The sequence below is a fragment of the Balearica regulorum genome, chromosome 18 (genome assembly GCF_011004875.1).
Source record: "Balearica regulorum gibbericeps isolate bBalReg1 chromosome 18, bBalReg1.pri, whole genome shotgun sequence".
In the NCBI taxonomy this organism is placed as follows: Eukaryota; Metazoa; Chordata; class Aves; order Gruiformes; family Gruidae; genus Balearica; species Balearica regulorum.
The window spans coordinates 7,294,158-7,320,655 of record NC_046201.1 but is presented as its reverse complement, the minus strand read 5'-3'; the positions used below and the strand labels follow the sequence as shown (position 1 = coordinate 7,320,655).

General features: G+C 55.1%; 3 protein-coding genes and 1 long non-coding RNA gene across 6 annotated transcripts in view; 2 read left to right on the top strand and 2 right to left on the bottom strand.

Annotated features, from left to right (window-relative positions):
* ACSF2 (acyl-CoA synthetase family member 2) overlaps window positions 1–21,251 on the top strand; it is a 36,420-nt gene extending 15,169 nt beyond the window's left edge. Inside the window, exons 11-16 of the mRNA XM_075770796.1 lie at window positions 18,405–18,512; window positions 18,659–18,810; window positions 19,166–19,307; window positions 20,602–20,712; window positions 20,894–20,962; window positions 21,043–21,251. Of these exons, the coding sequence (XP_075626911.1) occupies window positions 18,405–18,512; window positions 18,659–18,810; window positions 19,166–19,307; window positions 20,602–20,712; window positions 20,894–20,962; window positions 21,043–21,093 (633 nt within the window). The 3' untranslated portion in view covers window positions 21,094–21,251. The remainder of the gene's footprint in view (window positions 1–18,404; window positions 18,513–18,658; window positions 18,811–19,165; window positions 19,308–20,601; window positions 20,713–20,893; window positions 20,963–21,042) is intronic.
* Window positions 1,240–9,160, bottom strand: CHAD (chondroadherin). 2 transcript variants are annotated; one of them, XM_010305174.2, is made up of 4 exons: window positions 8,283–9,160; window positions 4,620–4,783; window positions 4,269–4,414; window positions 1,240–2,220 (listed from the first exon to the last, which is right to left on the bottom strand). In XM_010305174.2, exons 1-3 carry the CDS (start codon window positions 9,060–9,062, stop codon window positions 4,273–4,275), a joined length of 1,086 nt encoding a protein of 361 aa, XP_010303476.1. In that variant the 5' UTR covers window positions 9,063–9,160; the 3' UTR covers window positions 1,240–2,220; window positions 4,269–4,272. The 2 variants fall into 2 exon arrangements, with proteins under 2 accessions (XP_010303476.1, XP_010303475.1); XM_010305173.2 differs by having other exon boundaries at window positions 1,240–2,217; window positions 8,283–9,090.
* Window positions 21,252–21,668: 417 nt separating the features above from the next.
* LOC142604422 (uncharacterized) lies at window positions 21,669–23,414 on the bottom strand. Its single transcript, XR_012838276.1, has 2 exons — window positions 22,920–23,414; window positions 21,669–22,142 (listed from the first exon to the last, which is right to left on the bottom strand). It is a non-coding gene; the product is annotated as an uncharacterized LOC142604422 (long non-coding RNA).
* A 9-nt stretch (window positions 23,415–23,423) lies between these two features.
* On the top strand, window positions 23,424–26,392 carry RSAD1 (radical S-adenosyl methionine domain containing 1). Of its 2 annotated transcripts, none has more exons than XM_075770798.1 (9): window positions 23,424–23,731; window positions 24,368–24,501; window positions 24,584–24,788; window positions 25,074–25,232; window positions 25,328–25,391; window positions 25,481–25,628; window positions 25,710–25,764; window positions 25,845–25,948; window positions 26,022–26,392. In XM_075770798.1, the coding sequence occupies exons 1-9, from the start codon at window positions 23,573–23,575 to the stop codon at window positions 26,248–26,250; spliced, it is 1,257 nt and encodes a 418-aa protein (XP_075626913.1). In that variant the 5' UTR covers window positions 23,424–23,572; the 3' UTR covers window positions 26,251–26,392. The 2 variants fall into 2 exon arrangements, with proteins under 2 accessions (XP_075626913.1, XP_075626912.1); XM_075770797.1 differs by having other exon boundaries at window positions 24,867–25,232.
* Window positions 26,393–26,498: the final 106 nt, after the last annotated feature.

Genomic DNA, 26,498 nt, shown 5'->3' with positions numbered 1-26,498 from the left:
TTTGGGCATCTCTGTCCCGCAGCAGCACCCGGCGGTGCTGGAGCTGCTGGGACCAGGCGCGATGGGACTGTGGGTGTGAGGCCAAGCTGGGGAGTGAAGGTCTAGAGGGGCTGGGAGGAAGAAAGGGGATTCTGCCTGGTTGCTGGTGGGGTGTCTGGGGAGGAAGCTTTGTAAGAAGAGAAGATGTGGCATTCAGTGTCGTAAACTGAACTTGTGCTGGTGTGTTTCAAAGCTTATAAACCCTTCTGTTGTACATGCTGCAAGGATGAATGATCACGGAAGAGGCGGTGCTGGTTCGTATCAGTGTGGGTGGCTGCACGTGTTCGTTTTGCTGCAGAGCTGTCGGATTTCTTTCCCCATCCTGGACCGCATGCAGCTATAACACCCTGTTGCATGCTACGCGTTCGAGTCTGAACGTGGGAACGGTGCCATCCACGCGTGCAGCACCAGGCATTGCGTTGCCAGAGGGGCAGCACGTGTCGGAACACGTATGCTGCTGCACCATCACACGTCCCCTCACCCTTGGCCCGTGCAAGAGCATCAGCATGTCCTGCGTGTGGAGGGGGACAGGCCACCAGCGAGCGGGACGCTGGCGCTCCGGGTGACGCGTTTCATAGGCGGGTCCTGCCATCTGCACGTGTGTGCCTGCGAGTGAACGGCTGAGCCAAAAAAGGGCTTTTTTGTTTGACTTTAAGGGAAATAACTTCAGCGCTACGCTGCTTGCAGATGCTGAGGAAGCAGACTGTTGTGATGGGTAAACACACGGGGCTGGGAGTCAGATTAGGTGTGTTACTGTTGGCAGACCCGGCCGCACCAGCACCAGGGTTTTACAGGGACGGCTGTGTGCTCTGCTGCGGACCAGGGGAGTCCAGGGCATCTGTCCTGGAGCCGTCTCAGAGGCGGCCAGGGGTTTTTCCTGGATGTGATGCTCTTAATGCCGAACTGAAAACAACAGAGACAGCCCTGGTGCTGTTGCCCGGACTCTGTCAGGTGACAGCTATCTATTTTTATAGTAGGCTTGAGTTTAGCCTCACAAAATACTTTCAGACATTACTGCGAGTGCCCAGGACTCATTAGGTGTCACATGTTCCTGCTTTGTAGAAAGAGAAATAATAAAACCCTCCCAAACAGTTGCTCTGCCCATAGGATAAAGAGGATTAAGTCTATCTTTGTACCACTGTTCTCATGTTACTTCTGATCCCCCCCAGCCCTCAGACAGATACAGGGAGACTTGTTGAATTCATCTTTGCAGCAAGAGCTTTATACAGAAGATGTACATAAGAAAATATACAATTTGATTTCTATATAGGAGACAGAGGAGTTTTCATCCTCTTAAAGGTCATTTACACTCAGTTACAGAGGAATAAATATACATATATTTATATAACTCTTTAGGATTAAAAACCAGAGTTAAATTGCAACTGTGGTATTGTAATAGCCGTGACAATAAACCACAGTCATCCTGGTGTCCTGCTAGATCCTCTGGAGCATGGGTGGAGAGGGGTGCCCAAGCCAGGCTGCACGGTGCACACCTCCTCCCGGACATACGTACATCTTGGTAGACCCCACGGAGTGGGAGGGAATCCAGTCTTCAGATGGCTTCGGTTTCGGGGTTTCCCAGTACTGCTTCACTTAAAGGATTTCTGGCCAACCTGGAGAGATTGCCGCCTTTTGACGTGAAGGGGCAGCTCGGTCTCAGGGCCACCGGTTCTTGGTCGTTGCTTCACCTATCCCCCTCAGCCCTGGCCTGCAGGGATCCCCTCCGTGGGAAGGCAGAGGAGTCTCTTTGCATGGGTTGAGACCAATTTTCCTGATCAAGCAGCTGGGGGAGGGATGCTCCTACCTTCCCACTTGCTTCCATCCACTGGAAGGGGAGAGACAGCGACCAACTGGTCAATCGGGGACGTGGGTTATGTTGTCTCTGGGAAAGATGACTGTGTTTTACCGGCAGGATCTAGGTTAGCTTGTCTTAGTATGGTCATGCATAGTTTAGTTTTTAAAAATGCCTCTTTTAAAATATATAGATGTCGGAAAAGATTGAAAAGGTGGATTCCATCCTGCGATCAGCAGAGAAGCGGGGATTCGGAGGAGGCTGGAGGTGTTCGGATATATCAAAAATGTTTCCTGACAGGTAGGAGAAGCTTAAGGAAGGACTCAGAAGTCAGTAGTTTTCTGATGGTTGAAGTGACCAGTCACCAGGACAGGCCATACCAGGGCCTGCTAGGGGGGGAAAAAAAAAAAAAAGAGAAGTACACATGTTTAAGGGGATTTTTCAAGCAGATCAGTAAACTTCTAGCATTTGTCCGTTTCTTTTTATGCTCTGTGAGTGAATGAAGCCCGTACTTGAAAGCGAAGAGTTATGAGGCAAGGAGCTGTTATGAGTTCCCACAGCACAGGAGATGGGTTAGTCCTGTCCCTGACTTCTGCCAACTCGCTATGTGACTCTTGAGTATCTTACCCAGAATGTTGGTGGTCAGTGAGTGCTTCCTGCGTGAAGGAAGAAACCCAAGAGCAAAACTTCGAAGAGCAGTGAATTATTTTGGTGCCCTGGTTCTGGAAATCCAGGGTAGGTAGATTTTTTTAGAAACTGCCAAGCAGCTTTTCATTGGAAATGTGGTCAGGGACCAAGTCACTGGTCATCCCTGAAATACAGACCCCCACAGCTGGCATCTGAGAAAGCTGCCTGGCTCTCAAGAGGTGCGACTGAAGTCAGAGGTTCTTCATATTCCTTAAAAACCTGTCACCACACTGGAGTGGGTTTGTGTGCCTGCATTTTGGCACTCACACCCGAAGGTACCGAGCTTTGTGTTCTGCAAGACTGGAATAAATAATTATCTGTTTCATTAACACTTGCAAACTTGTTTGAGAGAGTTGGGTGGAAGGTGCTATAGAAAAAAGCAGGTGTTATGGTTTTCTTACTGTCCTCATGGAGGAGTGAACTGGAATTGAGTTCAGGCAGGGAGAGAAAAAGGTTAAGAAGGGCCAGACCTGTATATAAAATACATTTAAGTATTGTGGTTTAGAAAACTGAATTTTTTCCACCCTTAGAGCAGAATTTTATCCGCCCTATATGGAACGACTGGTATTTCCACCTCTAATCCATAAAACCTCTGGCACTGCAAGAGAAATAACTGCTTTAGGAAGGCGCAGAGCAGCTGGCATCATCCCTGACATTTTGATCATAAACTTACTTTCTCCATCCTGTTATGCATATCCTTAGCGAAGTGGGGACCAAACGGCCGTAACTGGGCTTTGGGCTTCTGCCTCATCCTTTCTGTTGTGAAAGGGCACAGTGACAACCCTTGTTCATACAGTGCAGTGCAAGGTCACTGCACTTAACACATGAGCAAAGGTCCCTTTCCCAAGAGCTTACAAACTTGCAGGCTCATCCAAAGTCCTTTGGAATCCATACAAGCTCCAGACTTATTCCTGGGATGGGGAAAAGCAAAATGCTTGGAATGGAGTGATGACAGTTGTGGCTTTCTTGCCTGCTCTATGCCCTGAATTTAATACTCTTGGTAGTTTCCAGTTGTGGAAGGTGTTTGTGTGGTAGGTTTTCACAGTCGGTGTTTGGGTTGGTAGGCGTTACTAAGCTCGTTGCTCAAGGGAAAGTCAGCACTGTCTCTGAATCACCTTTTGGCCCAGAACATTTTATTCAAAGCGTATTTGCTGTCTCAAACCTTCCTTTTCTGGGACACTCATTTGAAGGCATCAGCCCTTGTTTTTAAATACCTGAGTGTCTTGGATGGGAATTGTAGTTGCTGAAAGGCAGGTGCTGGACCGAGAGCTGCTCCTTATGGAAGACATCTATCTTCATATGGGCTGGGCAGCCTGGGGCCAGATTTCCCAGCAGTGTCCTGCCCTGGATTTCAAACCAGACCTGGAGGAGCTTTACTGGGGCAAAAGGCTGAGCATCTCCAGTCAGCTGGAAAAGTAAAGGGTGTGTGATCCCAGCTCAGGATAAGAGTGGGCTAAGTCCACCCTTGTTTTGACACTTAATTACACGTTTCACCCTTTCTTGCTGCCCCAGGCCTGTCTTTAGCCCCATGTTTGTTTTCCAGGGTTGACTCCATCCCTGATGCTCCAGGCAGATTCTCTGCTCTGGGAGCCCACGGAGCCCAGTATTGCCAGGAGCTGGATGAGCTGTTTTGACCCAAACCCTGGTGTCACTGACGTCAGAGATAAAGTCCCCGTACCTTTGGTGGCATCAGGGTTTGCTGTAGGTCTGACTAAAAGCTACCAATAAGTGGCTCTATGAACCGTCTTACGTGTTTAATGGCGGCTTCCCTTCTTGGACCTCTTGGTGGGGAGCTTGCATGTGCGGAGGGCAGGGGTGTCTCTGATGGACTGCCCCCGGTACTGCGTGGGCGTGGAGCAGGTATCATCGGTGCGGGTGCGATTGCCCTTCAGCCACCTGGCACACGGGGAGAATGAAGAACATGAGTTTACAAGAGGTACAAATCATCATGGACAACACTCGTACTGTGAACAGAGAGGACAGGCTGGAGAGAGGGATGCTGAGCATGTCTGCAGCCTTCAGCAGCCTCCTCTTGCCTGGCACAGCTCGGGGGAGACCCCCGAGGAGACCCCAGGGAGGGAAGTGGTGCATGGAGCCATACTTGCGCAGATGTGCTAGCTGGCAGTTGCAGTGCCAGGCGTTTCGGGAAAGCGTCAGCGTCTCCATTTTGTCAAAGGGGAAGTTGCGGGGCAGCTGGGTGAGCCGGTTGTTCTCCAGGTGAGCGGTCTTCAGCATGGTCACACCTGTGAACGTGTTGTCTGCAAACTAAAGCACAAAGGTTTCTGGTGAGGAACGCTGAGTTAGGGAAGGGGACTTCAAACCTGGGTGCTTCTGTTCAAGACTTTTAGTGGCATAAGCATGGAAAGAGCAAGAGAAGGAGCGGTGGAGGAGGGTCCTGGCTCGCTGGAACCTCTGGACACCCGAGAGAGGCATCAGGCTGGTGGGCTCAGGGGTGATGGAGGCTCCTGCCTTAAGAGAGCTACGTCCCAAATCCATGCAGGATCATCTTTGCAGCCACATCCCTAAATAAAGTGAAGTCTGGCAGGCCTCTCTATTTTTGAGCCATACTTCTCTGTTCTAAATGAAGATATTTTCTGGGTGTATTCCTTTCCAAGGCTGGAAATCCTCCCAGCGCCTGTTGCCTTGCCTGTCCTGGAACGGCTGAAGGAGGGAGTGTTTGTGGCGTCTGAAGGGGCTGTAGACTTTGGCAGTGCCCGGGGGCTCCGAGTGGAAAGTTACACTTGGCATCTGAGCAGTGTAGAAATAGAGGCAGGTTTCCAGCACCTCAACATCCTCCATTTTTTCTCATTTCCAGTGGGTTGTTTGCAAGGGATGCTGCAAGATTTGTCTTTTCTCAATTAACAGACAGGCTTTAAGGGAGAGCCTTCCTTAAAAAAGCTACCGAAGAGAAGAGGGAGGCTGTAAACCCCGGTCTGCAGTCCTCTCCTCTCTTCTCTGAGGCCTCATCCTTGGCTTTTCTCAACCCATGGTTACTCAGGTTGGAAAGTTTCTTCTTGAAAGCAAACCCCTCAACACAAATTTCCTTGGCGGTGATGAATTGGAGAGGGGGGCATTGACAAAGCTCAAAGCTCCTTTTGGCTATGACAAACCATTTCTCCCCCTTCTCAGCGCAGGGGAAAGCCCTCTCAAAAGGGTGGAGAGGAGGCCTAGGTCTAGCTAGGTCTACCAGAACCAGCCCCAGTCAAGGACCTATGCTCCCTTTTCTGGCCAGAAGCTCTCATTCAGACAGGACCCTCAGGGTTTGTTCAAGCTCTCTAAGCTTGACAGAGGAGATGCGTTATTTTAAGCTGTGAACTTTTGTCATCTTCCAAATTAAGCAACGTTGGATAGGATTAGAGTTTAGCTAAGAGACTCCCAGATTCCTGTAGCTGTTGGACAGTCAGCGGGGCTGGCCTCTGCTGTCCAAAACCGAGCTGACCCTGGTAGGTTTTACTGTGCTGATAGTGGAGCTGCTCAGAGAGATGCTGGCATGCCGTGCGGCGGGGCGGTAGCCTGGCCACGTTCTGGTTTGGACAGTGGTGTACTGTCTCAGCTGCTCATTCCTCTCCCAGCCCCATGAGAGGAGTTCACATCTGCCGCTAACAGCTGCTGTGCTGCCTGCCAGAGCGTGCGTTTGTAAAGAAATAGGTGATTTTTTCCCCTTACTTAGATGGAGGATTGCTGCTGTAATTTATTTTGCATTAAATACCTAGAAAGGGGCGTACATAAAGATCCACGTTGCCTGGTTTCTTGTTGATGTATATGGTGGGTCCTGGCCCATGGAAGGGTTTTGCACTTGACCAGCTCAAAAAATCTTGCAGCCATGCAGGGAACAGCTAAGGACAGTAATTTTGTGAAGGAGAAAGAGATGCAGTCAAGATGCCAGAGGCATTTAAAGTATTTGGTAGTGATTTCCTAGGTCATGAGGCCTCTGTGATTAGATGTCTCCTAGCAGTGCAAAGTTCACGTGTGGGCTGTTTGGATATGAATGAGGCATTTGGGGATTTGAAGAGAAAACTCTGAGTGGGGATGGGAGCTTTGTTTTCCTGAAAAAGAACGCAAGCCCTAAAGCTGCAGAAGCCACCCCTGTTAGTGCTGATCCCATAAACTGGCGTCTTACTGGGCTATTGGGGAGGAAAGGAGACGTCTGGCTGCAGAAGAGAATTTTAAAGTCCTGTCCATAGGTGGTCACCGAAAAGAAGAAAGTCTTTTCTGCTGGCTAGAATTGTTAACCCTTGCTTTTTGGCCAATCCAAGGACACTTAATTCCCTAGAGTACCCCAGCATCATGGGTGGGTTAGTCTAATTTCTTCATTGTATAACTTGGGATGCTGATGATGTACCATCTGTAGCGACATTTAAGCTGTAATTTTTGACTTGCACATGATGAAAGTGAGTCTACAAAAGTGCTGTGACAGCATGCCTAAGGTCTTGCCTAGAGAGGTCAGTAGATTGTTCCCAAGTGTTGTTTGCTTACTCCCATCCTGGAGAGGTTAGTGCTGAGAGTGGGCAAGGGCTTAAATACCGACTAGGTGCTACTCGGGTGGTTTGGGTAGTGTTGTTTTCTACCTGGGCAAGCTGTAATTCCAGTTTTTGAGCATTTTGGAATGCTACATCCCCTTGAAAACTCTGGTGTGCTCTATTCTTGGCAGCATTTGTGTGATCTGCTCATCTCCGTGGGGCCCTTTGAGTTTGCTCTTTGTTGCTAAGAAATTCTCTTTTTCATCACATCTTCCTGCACGTGGTGGGTGTAGCTTTGCCGCGAATGCAAGCCCACCTTACCTGGATGCCCTTCGGGCTTCCTGGCAAAGCATCCTCCCAGGGAGGACTGTTCTGCCCCACCTGCAGCACCCTCCCTTTCCAGTTGCGTGGGGTACACCTAGGACGTCAGGCTGCAACTGGGTGCTGCTGCTCTCGCACGGCGCTTGTTTCTGTTCTTGCACTGCCTGGCATTGCAGAGGTACTGGTGCAAGTGATTCCCCGAGTGTGATGCTCCTGCCTATGGATCGTGCTTCCTCACAGAAGAAGAGGATGGTTGTTTTGCCATTCGGAATACCCGAACGTCCCTCCTCTCCAGTGGGAACAGGGCCCCTTTGTGAGATGCTGGGAGAGTTCCTTTTGAGAGAGCATCAATAAACAAACCTTTCTTTATAACGTGTAAAGTTGGAAGGCGTGGGGGGGAGGTGAAGGTGAAGGTCTGTATGCCTACCTGTCTGCAAGGTGTGGGTAAGGAACCGCTGCTGCTCATAGCTCCTCCCGAGGAGCACACACCCCCCCACCCCCCCAAGCAGGTCCCCAGGCTGAAGGAAGGAGGCAGAGCAGTTCAGCTCTGCAAGGTGGCAGTGCCCTTCGGTCCCTCGAGTAGGGGCCAGACGCTCGCCTCTCATCCCACGCCTTGTGTTTGGGATGATGGAAGGTGGCTAATTGTCCTGGAGCATCCCAAATACCTTTCTCAATGTCTGGTGTCACCTCCGGCTTGGGAGGTAATGCACTGCCTTTCCAGGGAGTTTGATCAGCTCCAGATAATTTGGTTTTGCATAAATAACTCAACAGAAAGGTGGAGTACTCTCTCTCTCATCCCTCGCTTGAACCACATCAGGTGTGTTGTCAGCTGGGCCCGTGCCTTGCTGTCTGCAGAGCCTGCAGACCTACATCTCCCCTCTCCTCTGCCAGGGAGGGACAGCAAACCGAGGGCTTTGTAAAGGAGAAGATCATCAACCCCCATGTTTCTTAACTGGAGCAAATGGAAAGAGAAAAGGACTTACCTTCTTCAGTTTCATGTTGTCCAGGTTGAGTGTCTGCAGGTATCTCCCGAAGGACTGGAAGGCATTGTCAGGGATGACCTCGATTGGGTTATGAGAAAGCTTCAGTTCCTCCAGCACTCTCAGCTTACTCATTGCATTCACAGGGTAGCTGCTCAGCTGGTTCTTGTCCAGGTGGAGGACAGCGAGGTTTTCTACATCCTCCAAGGCCCCAGGCAGGAGGTTGGTGAGGGAATTGTCAGAGAGGAAGAGCCAGCGCAGATCTTTAGCCCCGCTGAACACCCCTGGTTTGAGCTCCCGGATTTTATTGCTGCCTAAGTGCAGGATGAAGAGGTTGACAAGAGGGGAGAGGAGCCCTTTGGGTAGATCTGGGATCTTGTTCTGGTCCAGGTACAGGTAGGTGAGCTCAGAGAGGTCATCAAAGGCTCCTGGCTTTATGACACTGATCTGGTTGTCAGTGAGATAGAGGTAGACCAGGCTCTTGAGCCCCCGGAAGGCTCCAGTTGAGATCTCCTTGATCCGTGAGCTTTGGAGGTGCAGGGACACCAGCTTTTTCATGTCACGGAAGCCGTTGGTCGGCAGGACGGGGAAGTTGTTCTTCTGCAGGTTGAGAAGTCGCGTTTGCTCAGGCACCTTGGGGATCTTCTTCAGCCCCGCGTTGTCGCAGATGACGTGCTGCAGGTCTCCGCCGTGGCAGTGGCAGCTCGGGGGACATGCCTGCACCATGGAGGCAAGACATGCCAGTAGGCTGAGGACGCCGAGGAAGAAGCCTGACCGATTCATGGTCAGATCTGGAATTAGTGTGGTGGGAAGAGAAGCAGCAGGAGGAGGAGGGAGATGGGTGGGAGGGAGAGAGTAACTGGGTTTGCAGCATACTGAACACAGCCCTATTTATAATGTTATTAAAAAGCAAAATCCCTTCCCACAAACCGCAGGCAGCAGCCAGTTGGAAGCAACCGGCGTTGGGAACTTACTGTGAGCTTAACCCCTTGGCATCAGGCGGAGGAGTGTCCGCGGTCCTGCCTGGCCCCGCTGCCGAAGCGACCGTGCAGAGGTAGTTTTCCTCTGTGCGACAGGGAGGCAAATGGTCAGGGAGGACCAACGCAGACCTGCTCTGTGGGGAACCTCTCTGGTCCCTGCGGAGCCGAGCAGGGCCCAGATCCATCAGTCGGGGGAAAAACAACCTGTTTCATTTGAATGGCGTAGCAGGGAGCACTGCTGTGCTCCACAGCCACCTCGTGCTGGAGCTTTCAGCAGGTTCCTGGACCATATTTAGCCTTGGCTGGTTTGGGGAGAGGAAGGTTTATCACAGAGGAATGTGTTTGAGGGGTCTTGTCTTGGTGATTTCAAAGGAGTTTGCCTGAACAGAGATGGGAGCGATACGGGGTCATGCCAAAGGCCACCAGCACTGTAGTTGCTCTTGCAACACACAATTTTTGTTGAAGACTTCCAGATCTAGACTGCACCTAGGAGGTGGCCAAGAAAGGGAGAGCAAACACAGTCTTAATTTCTGCTGCGTCTTTTCTTAGGAGCAGCGCAGTACGACACGTCCGTGGTCGTGGTCGGAGACCTGTGTGAGGGATTTTTTTTCTCAGCACATGGCACTGTGGGACAGTGGCTGTTGCCTTCCAACAAGGGATGGGGCGGTGGCAGAGCCTGCAGTGAAGTGGTGTGGCAAGGGCTGGTGGATGTGAAGTGCCGGACAGCGGTGCCCTGCTGCCTTCCCGGCTCAGGTGAGGTGGATGGCAAAGCCTACGGCTCTCGAGATGAAGCTGTGGCATTGGTAAAGGGATGGTGAAGGAGCAGAGCAAGGAAATCACTGCTGGAGCTGGGGTTAGGGTCTGCCTTAGCTCCCGTCTTGGGGCAGCAGTTGTAGAGGATGTTCCTTGCTCTCCCAATAGAGAAGGCTAAAGCAAAGTGGTTAAAAGCCCCAGCGCCTGCTTCTGTGAGAGCGGAGAGAGAGATCCAGGGGTTGCGGGGTGGGGTTTGGAAGTGGAACATTTTGAACTGATTTCCAGCCAGTTCCTGGCTGCAGCAAACAGCTGAGAGCCGAGCACATAACTGTGAGCTTGTTGAGATTTCTGCTCCTGAGGCTGGCTGCAGAGCCCCAGCGGAGCTTTTGCAGAGGCGAGACAGGCTCAAGAAAGGGAGGAAATCCAAGGGCTGACTTAGGACACAGACTGGCTTATTCACCAAGATTTCTGGGTTTTTCCATTGTTGCAATGAGGAATTACCCAGCGCCGCAGAGCATGCTCCGCACGGTGTTATGCAAACTGCCTGGCAGCCTGCGCTCTGGTCAGCAGCTGTCAGTCTGAAGGGTTTTCATTGCATGACTAATTTGGGGGAGAATAAGGGCTTTTGGGGTGTGAATGTAGGTTCTGGTGAGCCTGTGGGGCAGATGGGGTTGGCCGAGCAATGATGTAATGTGGGACCGCGGTGCAAACCAGGCCACGTCAGGCTTCCAATGTTTGTCAGCCCTGAGGCGCGATGCCTTGCTGTCGAGCAGCACCAAGCGCTTCTCCTGCCTCATCTCCGGAGGGATGCGCTGGCTGTGGGAGCTCCAGGGTCCTGCTGGAGGGACCTCCTGCAGGGCTCGCTACTGCAGTTACTGTAGGATTTAAAACTCTTTGAGCAAAACAATGGTATTTTTGCTTATGCCTGATTCAGTAGGCACCACAACGGTCATGCACGTGCTCTGATCTCTGGAGTAGCTCTTCGAGTGTCTTGGTCAGGACCTTTGAGGTGGCAAAAGAGGAGGTAGACAGAAGAACCCTCTGTGTTCTCCTCCTTTGCCTCTCCAGGTTGATCAGGACTGAGAGTGCCTCTTAAGTCTGTGCTGCTTGTGAAGCTCAGGGAGCTGGGTGAATGATTGGAAAAGAAAAAAATTCACCTCTAAAGCATCATCTATCTGCTGATCGATTTTTTTTTTTTTTTCCCCGCTCTCTGAGCAGGTTCAACCACCTTAGTTTTACTTGTAATCATTTGATGAACAATTCCTGCAGTTACGTACCAGCTGTACTGTGCAAGAGCAACCAATGGGTGAAATTTAAAGTCCAGCCTGTTTCTGCTGCACACCGAGGCTAGGCAGCTATCCGTGCTCCTTCCCCGAATGCAGCTGATGTCTGATACTTGGTTTTCCCATCCCCTTGCAGAAAATACCATTTAACAGTTTACTGCTTCTGCAAAGATTTCTGCCAGCGTGGGTCAGACTGGAGCAACATGCTGGTGAGAGCCTTGCAAACTCGATCCATAAATACATCCCACCCGTATGTATTTCTGGAACAAGCCCCTTTTCAGAGGTTAAACTGACTAAACCTCAAACCATCTTCTCATCTTTCTTGCTCTGAGGATAAATTTCCCCTTCTTCCACCCTTTATCTGTTTGCTTGCCAAGACTGCAGATTTTGGGGGACAGGGACACCCTTCCTGCAGGGATGTCTGTGTTGTGGCTGGAGCGGGCAGGCTGTGGACGCAGGTGAGACCCATAGTTTCCTCCTGAAGATGCCGTGATGTTGCTGCCGCGATGCTGGTGCAGGGTGGGAAGGCGTCCCTACCCCGAGGGCTCCCTGCCAGCCCAGTGCCTGCAGCAGAGGTTAGGTGGATGCCGGGTTATTTTTGGTCCCGTGGTGGGGTGGCAGCAGGGCAGTGCTTCTGGGGGAAAGGTGTCTGCTTCTCAGCTCCATTTCTCCAGGCACAAATGTTGAATAAAAGGAAGTTCTTTCCCTTAATGTTTTTTGATTTCCATGCCTCGGTGAGCACATTCCTGTGGCAGGAGCTGGTTGGCATCTGCCACAACTGGCACCTTGCCCCTGGGCTCCCGGCTGTTTGTGTTTTGAGCTGCTCGCTGGTGGGGGCTGCTCTTCCCACACCGGGTTTTGCAGCCCTCGACTGGCCAGCAAACATCCAGCGATCCTCAAAAGCTCGCCTGGGTCCCGCGGGTCCCGTTCGTGGGTGGTTCGCAGTCTGGCGGTGACAATGGCAGCAGTGTCGGTGTTCCCTCTGCCGCGGTGGGATACCGCAGTGAGCTGGGTCCGGTCCAGCCCCCTACCTCGCAGGTCCCCTGGGACCGGCGCTGCTAGGACTGCGCAGAAGAGGCAGGATTATCCTGCCACCCTCTCTTTCTTAATTGATTAACAGTTCTGCAAACATTCCCGGTGCCTGGTAATTCGCAGATGCTGGACTCCCCTCCTCTCCTTCTTGGAGGCATTGTGGGCTAAGCAAATAAATACAGTTTTGGAAACAGTATAAATGTAGATTTGGGGTGTTTCTTTGGTGCTGCAGGCCAGAGCTGTTTTGATACAACATTGGAGATGGTCTTTTCCATGTTTAATCTTTATTTTTGTTAGTATTGGCAATTCTGGCACATCAATATAGCTGCACGTGCAGTACTCCATGTTAAAATAATCCATTGCTGGCTTAAACCCAATTCTGTAGCTTTTAAGGGGATCTGGATCTTGTTTTGCATGTTAGCGCATGCTGGCAATCACCTTCTTGAGGAGGCACTGGTGTAGCTCGCCTTGGGGTCTGGGCTGGAGGCGAGGGCTCGGACAGCTTGGGGGGTGCCCTGGGGTGCACGTGCTGTCCCCGTTTGCTGCCTGCGCAGCACCAGCCCTGGCAGAGCTGAGCCTCTGCCTCTGCCTGGCACCGGGTGTTGGGGAGGGAGCAGCGTGGGAGAAGGTGCAAGCTCTGCAGAGCCCCAGGGGGGTTGTCCCAAGCGTGGAGCACCCTCCAGGCGGTGTTTGAGGAGCCCTGGTGGGTGGCAATGGGGAGCCCCAGAGGGTCTTCTGGCCGTCCCCCACCCCTTCCAGGCAGTTACCTGAGCTTTGTGATGTGCAAGTATCCCATCAGTGACAGCAGCATCTGGGGCTTCGAGTTCAGACTCAAGTTATTGTTTCTATTTTATGTGCTTGAAGGATACCCTTCACTGTGGAGTGGGGGCCCAGGCTGCTTGTTTAGCTGGAGGAAGTGGTGGTGGGTGCACCTCCTTCCTTCTGATGGTTTTCTTCCACTGTAGCATGGCCTCCACCCATTGATATGTTGCCAGTTTGGCTTTCCATTGATGTCCACCCACCCTTCCCTTCTGTTTGATCCCAGCAGCTGCTGCATGATGCTCTTGGCCTCTCCTGTGAAGCTCACCCAGCCCTCACTGCCTCTCCCCAGCCCTGTCGTGTCCACCCTGCAAGGCACTGGGCATCCTCCAGCAGCCCAGTGCTCTGCCCGGGGCCACTGTCATCTCTGCAGCTCTTGCAGGCTCTGAAGAAGAGTGGAGCTTTCTTCCCTAGCAGAACCCAACCGATCCCTGTAAGACTTCTGCCTTTCCCAAATGCTTCCCAGCCATGAGTCCATCCCTGTTCTCAAAATGGAAAATCAGCTCCACTCAGTCATAACTTCCCTGCTTGTCCTTGGCCAAAGTGAGACCTCCTCATCCCATCCCACCTCATTTTTGGGGAGGACTTGGTGAGTAAGTGGTTTCAGTAGCTGTAGAAGCTATGGGAATGTGCTGTGAGAACATTTAAAATGCAGCAGGGAAGCAACAAGATCCTGGACTTCCAGCCAGGTCTTCAGTGAGGGCTGAGCTCACCAAATCCATGGAAATGTTACCTTTGCCCCCAGGTTTTTGCCACTTTGAGCATTTAGGTACCCCCAAACCAGTGGTTTTCCACCTTTGCAAGACTTTGTTTCTGCACGTTTCCTCTCACCTTTTCCTTTTAATCCCACTTTTTCTAAATGCATTGGCACCCAGCAGCAGAGACGATGGAGTTAATCACATTGCAAAGACCCTTTTATCAAGCTGGTTGCCACTGGGCAGTGCTTCTGATGTGCTGGCAGGACTGGGGAAATACTTGCAAGCCTCAAGACTTCTGCTCAGCGTGGAAAGAAGAGAGGCAGCTTTAACTCCAGACCACGAGGAGCAGTTTGTCCTAACTGTACAATAACAGGAGGTTAATTTTCAGCGGCAGTCTTCTAGCCCGGGCAAGCTGGGTTGCCATTTTTGCAGTGGTCTCCTGCTGAGGCAAAGCCATTGCGTGCTAAACACAAAGACAGCGCTTTGGGCACCTGATATTTTTGGGAACTTTTTAAGCCCCATCCAAACTGGGACTGTCTGGCAGCTCTCCGTGTGGGGAGAAATGCCAACAGGGTGGCCACCCTTGGAGGTTTGTCCTACAAGACCTGCTTGTTTGTGTCCTGACGTTTTTGACACAAAGATGGTTCTGTTGCTGGAGAAGGAAACGAAATCTCAGTGTGACATAGGCTGGACATGATCAGAAGTTGGTTTTTTTTGCGGCAGCAAAGTTGACCTGAAGGTTCAGGAATATTCCAATACAATTTGGGGTAGCAGGACATGCCCAAAGCAAGGAGACTCATGTCCCCAGAGGACAGGAAAACTCAGGGTGATCTTGGTAGAGAGCAGCTGAATGAGGGAAGGTCGTTGCTCAGTTGAGAATGATTTGGATCTGGCTGCAGAGGGAAGGGCTGGGGTTGACTTTGGTGGAGATATGTGAGGCAGACAACACTCTCAGTGCAGGTTTGGGGATAATTAGATCCATGTGGCATGTTACACTGAGAGGGGTTCAAAGGGTCTCTTAGAGGTCCCTGAGCACATCTGTTGGGTTGCCAGCCTGCTTTCTGTTGTTCATTATGCCTTCTTTGAAGTCTGAAAATCCCTATTATTTCATGGTCAATTTGCTTCTTTTTTCCGAGGCCAATATTGTCTTCAGCAAAGCTCAATTTCTGTAGGTTTTAGTTTGGTGGTTCAAGCCCTGCCTTATCCTCCAGCGTGGCATAACCAGAGGGTGGTGAAGAGGGACGTGAAGATCCTCCTTGAGCATCGTTCAGGTCCAAAGTGAGTTTTGTCCAAGGACCTTGTGCCCTCCTGCAGCCCTGACCTTCTGCTCCAGTCCCACCCAGCGTAACCCCACTTGGGGTACCGGTGGTCCTGAAGCCAGCCTTTTCACCGCAGCCTTTCAGCAGCAGTTGAAGGAGGAGGGAAGTGTGTGTTTTTATTGCTGTTGAACGCTGGGGAAAACTGAGGAGCAGAGAGCTGATGTGACTCGTTCCAAGTTATGCAGTAAATAAGCGGCACGGTTGGGAAAAACCCAGGGTCTTCAGAGTCCCTGCTCTCCCCACCGAATCAGTCTGCCTCCCAAATGTTTACTAAAGAGACTGGAGTCTGATTGTTTTGACTTTATTTTTAATTTTTAGACACTTCCTTCTTCAGGCTGTTTTGCCTGTTCCGCAGTGGCCAGTGTTTAAACAGCGCTAGCAGGAAATGTTTGTGAAATGTGCTTTAAAAAACACAGTTCAGCTAAGATGTTCTTTTTATTCCTGGTTTAGACAGAGGCTTAGGATTCACAAAGAATGAATCTCTTGTCAGTAGGAGTAAGTTAGGCAGCAGTTTGTTTTGGAGCTGTCCTTGTCGTTGCTGAGGGAATGACTGATCTGCCTGCTGGGTATTGGGGGGTCACTTGTGGGTCCTGCACAGTAAAAAAGGCTTTACAGTCAATTATATTCTGTACTCTTGTAGCTCCTCGCAAAGCCAAGGGTCTGAGCTGGACTCCGTTCCTCTGAAAAGCTTTGCTTTGACACAAGATACAGCTCCAGTGGAAATTACGGAGCTGATGCAGAAATTATTGGGTGAGGTTTTCTGGACTGAATTATACCAGATGACAAGGCTAGATGATGCTAAGTGTCCCTTTGGGTCTTGAAAGCTATGAATCTTCGTGGATATCGCCAAGCTTAAATTGGTATGTGGGGTTTTGTGGAAGCGTCGTTTCATCTCGTGTATCAAGAGCTGCGGCTGGGCTGGGACGATGGAGCCGTTGGAGGATGCTCCACATGTCAGATGAGGGTTGGGAAGGACAGCAGCGCTGGCATGAGGGCTTGCTCCAGCCACTGCCTCGATCCTGGGCATGCAGATGGGGAATACGCTATCCCAAGGGAGAAATGCTACCTGGGAAAGGTCGGGAGCAATGTTCTGGTGTCTGGCTGCAGAGAGCGGTGCCGGTGCGGGCAGGCTGGGAGGCAGCGATCAGGCAGCAGGCTGGAGGTTCAGACCCGTGTTGGTCTCTGGGCCGAGTCGGGAAGCCCGTTATTTTGGGTGTGAGGGTGTTTATAGGGACAAGCCGCCGGCCAAGGCACGGACAGCCGGTGCTTGGGGTACACGGCACGTTGCCAGGCATCTAGAGGAGCCTGGTGAGCCGCGGCACCCGCAGCATCGTCCTGCCAGGGAGCTGCCTGCTCCTGTGTCCAATTAAACCGCTGGAGCGACCCGGAGAGGCAGAAAGGGTTGACTCAGGGCTTGGCTGGGATCCTGGGACCGACATCGCAATTCATCCAGCAGAGTAAAACAAAAAAACAAAGGCGCTGGGATTTTTAATAAGTGTTTAAGATCTTGGATTTGCGTCTCGTCAGTCATTTGATCCAGCCACAGGACTCCTATTAGTGGGTGGGAGAGAAATCCTGTCTGAGCATTAGACGCTGTAGGTTTCCACCCCGGCTGGGAAGCTATCGTTGCGTCTGGTAGGAGAAGCCTATTTACAGTCGCTCCCTGTGGGTTGCCAGGCTCCTAGCAGAGCAGTTTGCACCAGATGGTCCCTGCAGCATCCTGAAGACTATCTCCTCCAGATTCCTGGCTAAGAGGAGGCTCCTGCAAATCTCCAGCTCGAATTCACGCTGACCCCGGTGTAGTCAAACAAGAGCATCAGCCGTTATGACAGACTGCGCGCAACGTGAGATCCCTCGGCAGCCACGAGCGGCAGAATGCGCCAAGTGCTCCCACCAGTATTATGTATAGCTCGTTCAGGATATGTTTTTTGAGGATGCCTCATCACAGTCCTTTGCAAAGCCCCTTGTTAATTTTGGGCCCAGTGCCTGGAATTTGGTGAGCACCGTGCAGAAGCCCTGAGCGTGCAGACGAGCCCTCGCAGCCAGCGGTGCGCCCGGGCATTTGCTCTAAAGGCATGACCCAGACCTGAGGGCCAAGGCTGTAGAAAGATGGTTGGGCCCTGTTGCAGTTTGGTGGGTCAGAGCTGCTTGCACGTCAGCCTTTGAAGATCTGGAGGAGAAAGGAGCAAACGGTATCAGCCCTTTCCCAGCCATGCTCTGCCAGCAAAGCAGCCACCAGTGACGTTAGTAGGTGGGAGAAAACCCCTGCCTGATGACACATGACATGCTGAGCAGGTTAGAGAGACCAGAGCAGTGTTCCAGCATGTCCCACCACTGAAACGCAGCTCTCGAGCTGGAGGTGAAGGAGCAGTTCCAGCAATGGTGCCGTCGGTGCAGCTCAGAGCTGCCCAGCACACCTCCTGCCTGGCTCCTGCTGTCTCGGCAGGCCACTGAGTTGGGCATAAAGAGCTGGAATTTTCCTCCGAGGAGAAGTGACCTTCAGCTGAGGTGACTCAGAGCCCGCTGTTGGGATTAGCGGTGAGGGAGGTTTAGCAGTGAGAAGCTTTTGTCCTGCTGTGAGGCTTTCGGTCTGTAAGTGCAGCTGCACCGAGCGTTGTGCAGCCTCGTGATGCCTTTAGGAGGGTTACAGGAGCTGCTGTCTGCACAAAAGGATCTGGAGCAAGCAGCCGTGCTGCGGGTCATGCGGTCTCCCATAGGAGCCCACTGCTGGCTCCGAGATTTTTCCAAAGCAATGTCCAGTGTGCTCTGAGCTGTAGAAGATGAACTCAGCACCTTGAGCCGATGGCCGCAAGGTCTCCAAGGCAAGATCGGTGTCTGGTAGGGAGTCAACAGGACAGAGCTTGGAGAGACATAAGTTACAAAAGAGGAGGGCGAACCCTGGGGTTGTCCAAGAAAAGTGGTTGGGGTGTCAAAAATACACGACACCCAGAATGTTGTGTGTGGCGGTGGGCCTGCAGCACGGCGGGGGAGGTGAAGAAGGCTGAGGCAGGCAGGTGCAGTGCTCCTTTAGCTCCTGTCCCTCCAGGACTCTCTGGCAGTGTTGGGAGAGCCCCATCCATGGGCCAGGAGAACAGTGCTTGCCTGTGACCTGAGTGACTTGTGAGAACATCCTCCTCCCACCCTGATCTTCCCTGTGCTCATCACTAGCTTCATCTTTCCCATGCCTGGAGCTATGCGGTCCTCTTCCCCTTGAGGCACGTTTCTCCTCTTGTGTTTGCAGGTTGCCTATGGGACCACAGAAAACAGCCCTGTCACCTTCATGGGATTCCCCAATGACAGCATTGCCAGGAAAACCGAGACGGTGGGATGCGTCTTTCCCCACACAGAGGTGACCATGACCGTCCCCACCTGCTCCAGGTCCCCTGCCTGCAGTAGACCTTGGCCTGTCCTCCCTGTCTGGCGCTGGAGTCAGGGCATGCCATCACGTTTTGGCTCAGACATCCCCTCCTAAGCCCTTCTTCTCTTGAATTGCAGGCAAAAATTGAGGATCCAGAAACAGGGAAGTCCGTGCCTCTGAACACTCCCGGGGAGCTTCAGATCCGTGGCTACTGTGTCATGCTGGGCTACTGGGACGACCCCACCAAGACGAGTGAAGTGGTCACTGCTGAGAGGTGGTACAAGACGGGGTGAGTCTGGAAACAGCCCTGCTCCTCCCGGGCTGGTCTGTCCCTGGAACTTCAGAACGGCTTTCAGCACAGAGCCCTCGGTCCCGAGTGCCCCTGGGGTTGGGGACAGTCACTTTGCTACCGGTGTGATGGAGGGGCTGTGGGGGTACGCAGAGGGCAGGAATCGCCTCCCCCCAAGCCCTGACGGCAATGTCTGGCTGTAGCAGAAGCTCTTTGATCTCTTCCATGTACTCGGGTGGCATCTCAGCGGTTTCCCTCTGGATAACCTGACCTGACCTCCGTACCGAGCTGGGTGGGAGCGTCAGCCGTTCTTCCACCCAGCGGGGACAGGACTCGGAGTGTGGTGTCATTGCAGGGACCTCGCGATCCTGGATGAGCACGGCTACTGCAAAATCATAGGCCGTTGCAAGGACATGATTATTCGGGGAGGAGAGAACATCTACCCAGCAGAACTTGAGCAGTTTCTCCACACCCATCCCAAGGTTGAGGAGGTCCAGGTGAGGGGAAGGGAGGTGGGGTGGGTGAGCAATGATGGTCCCTGTGGTGGGAAACCTGTACACAAAGCTGCTGGGACTGCTGCTTGGGACCTGGCTGTCTTCCCCTCTTGTGTAATAGCGGTTGGTGAGCAGAAGGGAAAGGCTCATGGCACGGAAGGGGCAGGCAGAGCTCCTGGCATGGGGCACATCCGTTCGGGCAAACCCCTCGTGCACCGGCCTCACATCTGTGAGGTAGTGACTGTCATTCTTCATTTTTTAAACTGCCTGTCCACTTTTGTAGCTCCCTCTGAAATTCTTACTTGGAAAGCAGTCTGGAAGGACAGTTTTTACTGATAATTAATTACTGAACTCCTAAATCCAAAATGACTCCTCCAATGAGTCCCTGGAGATGAGGAGTGAGACTTAGTTTCACCCCTTCGTAAGACAGCAATGATTTGCAGCATTGAGCAGCTGCTCCCAATCTGCTGGGATTGTTCTCCTCCAGGTTTTGTGCCAGACAAGTTTCCCCATAAATAAACCAGTTATTTAGTCAGTGTTGTGCCTGTGCCAGGCTAGCATCTCTCCTTGGAACAATCCCAGTGCAGATGGGTTGCAAACTAGCCCTGTTTATGTAGTTTCTAGGGTTTATGTCACTGCTCTGGACTCAAAAGGATCGACGTGTCTCTAGGATTTTGAGATACCAGTTTGAGGCGGGGAATGACAGTAGGACTCTTGTGAAATACTGTGAGCAAACTTCAGAGAGAGATCAGGCTTGGGAAGCTCATCTCCTGGTGTCACAGGCAGCGGTCTACTAAGGTCTGCTGTTATAAAGGTTTCAAATAATCCTTTAATTTGACTTTATCCCTCTCCTGCCATTTCATCTGGAGATCCCAAAGCACTTGAATCAGCCTCCCAAATCTCCCTGTTGGTCGTGAACCCTGTTGCCCATTTTTTGGGGAAGCAGAGGCACGCAGAGGGACGACAGGTCCATGTTGCACCCACGATGAGCTACTGCCTGGCTGGTCTGACTCTGCCCTCGCTCCAGGGACTTTGCAAAACCAAAGGAAGGTGCTGGCATCTGCTCCACCACCTTTCCTCTGGCAAACGGTTGGGAAGTCCTTCCAGGAGGACTTAATGTTATGTAGAAAGCACCGGTGGGATGTTCAGGCAGCTCAAGCTGCCTTTACACAGCCCCGCACCACACCTCCAGCATCCCGTGATGTGGGTCAGGGCTCGCGCTGTTTTCCCAGCGCACACGCCCTGCGGGAGGAGAGGGATGTCCTCAGGGGTCACACCGTCCTTCTGTCCCACCCAGGTGGTTGGCGTGAAGGATTCGCGGATGGGAGAAGAGATCTGCGCCTGCATCCGAGTGAGGGCTGGGCAGGACTGCACCGAGGGAGAGATTAAAGCTTTCTGCAAAGGGAAGGTGGGTCTCCCACTCCTCTGAGCCCAGTAATTCAGTTCCCTGCCGGACCAGTACACCCAGCAGCTGCTGGGGATTTGCAGATGAAAGTGCAAGAGTTTAGAGCAACTGGGGATCCAGCCCTGGCTTGGGTAGTACCAGCTGTTCCCGGCAGGTTGCGTAGTGGTTGGTTTTCTCTTCCCAGATCTCCCATTTCAAGGTCCCGCGGTACGTTGTGTTTGTGGGTCAGTACCCGCTCACCGTCTCAGGCAAGGTAAGAGAGGCTGGGGCAGGGCAGGAGCTCTGGCCTCCTGTCCCGTCTCCCTTCCTCCTCCTCTCTGCACTTTATACCAGATTCAGAAATACAAGTTGAGGGAGCAGATGGAGAAACACCTTCAGCTCTGAGCTCGGGAAGGCAGAGCAGAAGAGAGGATAAATCAGCCCCGCTTCAGCCAGCTTTGCCTCTGCCTTTCACCTGTGCCTCGGGCTACGCAGCGGAGACCTCCTCTCCCCGGCATCAGGCTGATGGCACTTCTAGTTAATAAAACAGCCTTTTTTTCCCAGTTGGGTTTGTTTCTTTGCCAACAGCAATACTGCGGTGCGAGGAAGGGATGCTTATTTCTGGAGTTCTCTCCTGCTACTGAAAGACCTTATGAAGGTTTTAAAATCTTGCGTCTCTTTGAGCAATTTGGCTGCAGCCATTTCAGAGCACTGGAACAGACGCTGGTAGGTATTTTACTGATATTTCTAAGTCATAACAGCCTGGCCTGGCTTCCCAGGGTAGGCGAATGCCTTCTCTGCTTGGGCCTTGCTCAGACTCCTAGCTCATATAACACAGCTGATGGACTTGAAATGAGGGGCAGGGGCTTTGGAGAGTGAGACTTTGCATGGGAAGGGGCTCCCTAAAGCTGGCTGGAAAAGCTCGCCCTGTTCCCGCACCTCCCCTGGGCCTCCTGACCCCCAAAGAGACTTCTCCGCGGTAGACTTGGCATTATTTATTTTGTTCTTTTAGACAAGACAGACAGTAAGGATTTTACAGAAATACCAAAGTTCCTGTCCCATCGGCAGCGTGAAGCAGAGCATACCCGGGACAGTGTTTTACGGGAGTTATTTGGTACCTCCCAACCATGAAACACTACGCCGAGAAGTGGAGGAGCACAGTTCCTCTTCCTTCCCGGCAGAAGTGTCGCACCCCAGCTGGGAAGCGGATAACGTTGCTGCTGACTCTCACCAACCTCCTGGCCATCTCCTTCCTGCTTCCTTCCAAGCAAGGCTAGCGGCTGGGCCTCCACCTCCACGCTGGGGCTTCCTCCGCTGGGTTGGGGGAAACGGTGCAATGGGGAGAGAGGTGAAGCATCAGCGAGGTCTCGATCCTGGATCTCCCAGCTGGACTGTGGGCTCTACCCATGGAAGCAGACCAAGTGGACAACAAGCCCACGTTTCATGTCTGCTTTCTGAAAGACAAGCGTGCAGGATGGTTCGTGTCAGACCCTTTCCCTACGGTGTGGCTCCAGCAAGTTCCTCCACCGTTCCCCAACAGCTCGTGGGGCTGGTGTCAGAGTGTTTCACCAGCTTCGCCTCTGCCCACCCCAGAGGAAGTGGGATGTGTGCAAGCAAAACTCAGGTCTCCTCCCTGCCCTGGTTTTAGGACCCTTGTAAACCTTCCTTCCCAGAGGAGGAACCATTACCTGCATTTCAGCAACTGCAGCCAGTGACCTTGGGGGGACACCGGACCTCTATGTCTGATGTCTAGGGAAGGACTCTTTACCTTCCTCTGTTTCCCACGGCATTAACCCAGGCAGGGGACAGGCCTGCAGTGAGAGGAGCTTCTCCTCTGGTTCCTGTCCGATAACCCCACCCTTTGCACGGGCCCAGAAGCGCCCCATGTACTCACCGTCATTACGCGTTTGCTGGCAAGAAATGAGGGTGAAGTCAGCCTGGGCTTGCATGGGTAGACACGCTGCTGAGGAACACGGCGAGCACCGGTCACAGCCAGCACGTGGGGTACAGTGACCCCATCCCTGCTCCCCAGAGCTCTGCTCGTGTCCTGGGAGGGGTGCTGCACCATCCGTGGGGCTGAGTCCCAGCAGAGCCTGGGTGCCCAGGGACCCTTCCCTGCCATCCCCTTCCCCGGGGCACATCCAGCCCTCCCCAGCCAGGACACCTCCTGGGATGTCCCGGGGCTATCCCAGCTCCCCCGGGACGCCGCAGCCCCTGCTGCAAGTACTCACAGGAGGGGAAAGACGGATCCTCGGGGCTGGCAGCATGGCCTCAGTGCAGGCAGGAGTGCAGGCAGGCTCCAGGGCTTCTGCCCTTCCCCATACCTGGGTCCCGCTCTTATAGCGCTCGCTGCCAGCTCGGAAACTCCCGGCAGCTGGGGGCTCGTCCCGGGGAGGGAGGGCTACGTCAGGGATGGGTTACTCCAAACTACCGGCTTCTGGCTGGAAAACAGGAATCTGCGGCCACGGCCTTTGTCATCGGCGTTTTTCACTTCTCCGTGGCTATTAATAGTGCAAATTAAGCAAAAATAATGTCCGGGACCGTCAGCACTGGGTTTGCACAACTCTGTGGAGAAAGGCCGCGGCTCCCTTCTGACAAACGCTGAGCAGCCCCCGAACGGGAAAACCCTCCTCCACCCCCGGAGGGGCGGCCGGGGCAGGTCCCGGGGGTGCCCGACCCTGGTCGGGACCGTGTGCCCGGGCCGGCAGCGGGGGAGGACACCGGCCCCGGCAGCCCCCGCACCACCCGGCTGGAAGCAAAGGGCTCAGCCCCTCCCCACCGCCCCGGCACCGCGGGACGCCGGTCGGTCGGTCGGTCGGTCTGTCGGTCGGTGTGCCGAGGCTCGGTGCCCGCCTCGGGGCGGTGCCGCAGCCCGCGGGGCCCGATGGCGGCGCGGGGGTGGTGGCCGGTGGCGGCGATCGCTGCGGCGCGGCCCGGCGGGGGCGGCCCGGGACGGGGTTCGGGATCGGGTCCTGCCTCGGAACCGGCCCCGGGGCCGGTCCCGGAACCGGCCGCTCCCGCCACCGCCGCGCTCTACGTGCACGTGAGCGGGGGAGCCCGGGCTTGCACACGTGTGGGGGGGTGTGCAAGGGAACCCCGGGGCTTGCACACGTGGGGGGGGGTGTGCAAGGGAACCCCGGGGCTTGCACAGGTGGGGGGTGTGTGCAAGGGAACCCCGGGGCTTGCACACGTGTGGGGGGGTGTGCAAGGGAACCCCGGGGCTTGCACACGTGTGGGGGGGTGTGCAAGGGAACCCCGGGGCTTGCACACGTGGAGGGATGGATCCTGGGGCTTGCACACGTGGGGACGCACGTGGGACGTGGGAAGGTGCACGTGGGACCCAGGGGCTTGCAACACGTGTGGGCACACATGGGACCCTGGGGCTTGCACATTTTGGGGGGGTGAATGCGGGACCATGGGGCTTGCACACGTGGGTGCGTGCAGGACCCCGGGGCTTGCACGTGTCACAGGGTGTGTGTGTGGGGGGGTCCCCTGCCATGCACGTGGGGGGGCTGAGGGGGTCCCCGAGCTGTGCACGTGAAGGGGAGGGGGGGCACCTTGTGGCCCTGGGGCAGGTGGGGAGCAATGGGACCCATGCACGGGGCTGGGGCTGTCCCCCTCCCCAAAGTGGGGTGCCGGGGGGGTGGGGGCTGTCCCCCACAGCATCCCGTGCCCGCAGTGGCCCTACTGCCGCAAGCGCTGCTCCTACTGCAACTTCAACAAGTACGTGGTGCCGGCGGTGGACGAGGCGGCCGTGCGCGCCTGCCTGGTGCGGGAGACACGCACCCTGCTCCGCCTCAGCCAGGTGCAGAGGTGGGTGCACGGGGAGGGCTCCGGGGGGGGCGCGAGGCCCTTTGGCAGCTACCCGCAGCCTCCCCCCTCCTCTGCCCTACAGCATCACCTCCGTCTTCTTTGGCGGGGGCACCCCCAGCCTGGCCAGCCCCCGCACCATCGCCGCCGTGCTGGAGGCTGTCGCGGGGGCTGCCCACCTCCCCGACGGCGCCGAGGTCACGCTGGAGGCCAACCCCAGCTCCGCTGGCACACCGCGCCTCGCTGGCTTCAGGGCCGCTGGCGTGAACCGCCTCTCCATCGGTGTTCAGGTGAGAGGGGCTCTCCGCCATCCCACCCCCTGCAGCCCCCCCCCCGTGCCCCCCGCTGCCACCTTGTTCCCTCCACAGTCGCTGGACGACGCCGAGCTGTGGCTGCTGGGCCGGGAGCACACGGCGGCGGAGGCGCGAGAGGCCGTGGAGGCGGCACGGGGGCTCTTCCCTGGCCGAACCTCCATCGACCTCCTCTTCGGGCTGCCAGGGCAGAGCCGGGGCGCCTGGGCCCGGGGGCTGGAGGCGGCACTGGGGCTCTGCGATGACCACGTCTCCCTGTACCAGCTGACGCTGGAGCGGGGCACGGTGCTGGCGGCACAGGTCTGGGGGGGGGCCCTGCCCACGCCCCCCCAGGACCTCCTGGCCGACATGTACCAGGCTGCCTGTGCAACGCTGGTGGCCACTGGCTTCCGGCACTACGAGGTCTCCAATTTTGCAAGGAAGGTGGGGTGCCCCCCCATGCTGTGCCCCCCATGCCATGCCCCCCCCCCCCCAGCAGGCTCAGCACCCCCCTCACCCCATGCAACGCTCTCCCCCAGGGCGCCCTCAGCACCCACAACCTCTCATACTGGCGGGCTGAGCAGTACATCGGCGTGGGGCCAGGTAAGCCGGGGTGACGGGAGGCTGGCGGGGAGGCGTGCGTGGCCGTGTGTGCCCCCTGAACTCCATTGTCCATCCCCCCGCCACTGCAGGGGCGCACGGGCGGTTTGTGCCGTGGGGCGAGGGTGGCCACAGCCGAGAAGCCCGTGTTCAGACGCTGGAGCCCGATGCCTGGATGCGGGAGGTGCGGAGCCGGGGGCATGGCACCAGGAGACGGATGGTGCTGAGCCCGCTGGAGCAGTGAGTACGGGGGTCCCCCTCACGCCCCCTCCCCAGCCATGCCATCCCACAGCCACCCCACAGCTCTCCGTGTGCCCGCAGGCTGGAGGAGGTGCTCGCCCTGGGACTGCGCACGGACGAGGGGGTCACGCAGGAGGTGAGGAGCCACGCGTGGGGGAACCCTGCATCGACCTGCCGCTCGTGACCCATCGCTAACGACCCTCTCTGGGCACGCAGCGCTGGGGGCGCTTCTCCCCTCACCTCAGCCTGGAGGCCGTGTTCGGGGCACCGGGGGAGGCGAAAGATCTACAGCAGCAGGGCTGGCTGGTCCTGGACGGCAGGTGAGCCCCGGGGGTGCCGTGGCGGCGGGGGCTCCCGTGCGGTACCGGGGCTCAGCTGCCCTCTCTTCCCCAGTGGCCTGCGGTGCACGGGGGAGGGCCTGGGCCTGCTGGACTCCCTGCTGCCCGACCTGCTCTGCCAGCTGCAGCACCGCTGGGCCCTGCCAGCCGCCCCGGCGCACCCTGCCCAGGGACCTGCGCCCGGCTGCGGCAGCGGGGCCCCGAGAAGGAGCCCGACGGGGGACAGGGCCGGTGGCGAGGCTGCGGGGCTCACGGGGGTTGTGAGTGGCGGCAGTGGGGAATAAAAAGCAAAAACCGTGCACTGGCTGAGGGGCTGACTGGAGTGTGGGGGACAGCGGCACCCGGCCGCGGGTGCCGGGGATCAGCGGGCGGCTCCTGCCCGGGCGCTGCAGGCCCCGCAGCTCCCGGTGCTCGGCGCTGCAGGCCCCGCTAGGCCTCTGCCGCACTGCGCATGCGCACGATCCTCACCTCGCGGGGCGGGGCGGGGAGCGCGGTCCCGCCCTCCGGCAGCGGTACCATAGAGTCGCGGCGG

Bases quoted from the DNA above. Each gene is read 5' to 3' on its own strand.
- CHAD (XM_010305174.2), bottom strand. From the start codon at position 9,062: ATGAATCGGTCAGGCTTCTTCCTCGGCGTCCTCAGCCTACTGGCATGT. The intron at 4,784-8,282 runs GTAAGTCCTTTT...TTTGTGCTTTAG, and splicing joins ACAACATGAAACTGAAGAAG to TTTGCAGACAACACGTTCAC. The intron at 4,415-4,619 runs GTATGGCTCCAT...CCCGTGTGCCAG, and splicing joins CAGCTAGCACATCTGCGCAA to GTGGCTGAAGGGCAATCGCA.
- RSAD1 (XM_075770797.1), top strand. From the start codon at position 23,573: ATGGCGGCGCGGGGGTGGTGGCCGGTGGCGGCGATCGCTGCGGCGCGG. The intron at 23,732-24,367 runs GTGAGCGGGGGA...CCGTGCCCGCAG, and splicing joins CCGCCGCGCTCTACGTGCAC to TGGCCCTACTGCCGCAAGCG. The intron at 25,949-26,021 runs GTGAGCCCCGGG...TCTCTTCCCCAG, and splicing joins TGGCTGGTCCTGGACGGCAG to TGGCCTGCGGTGCACGGGGG.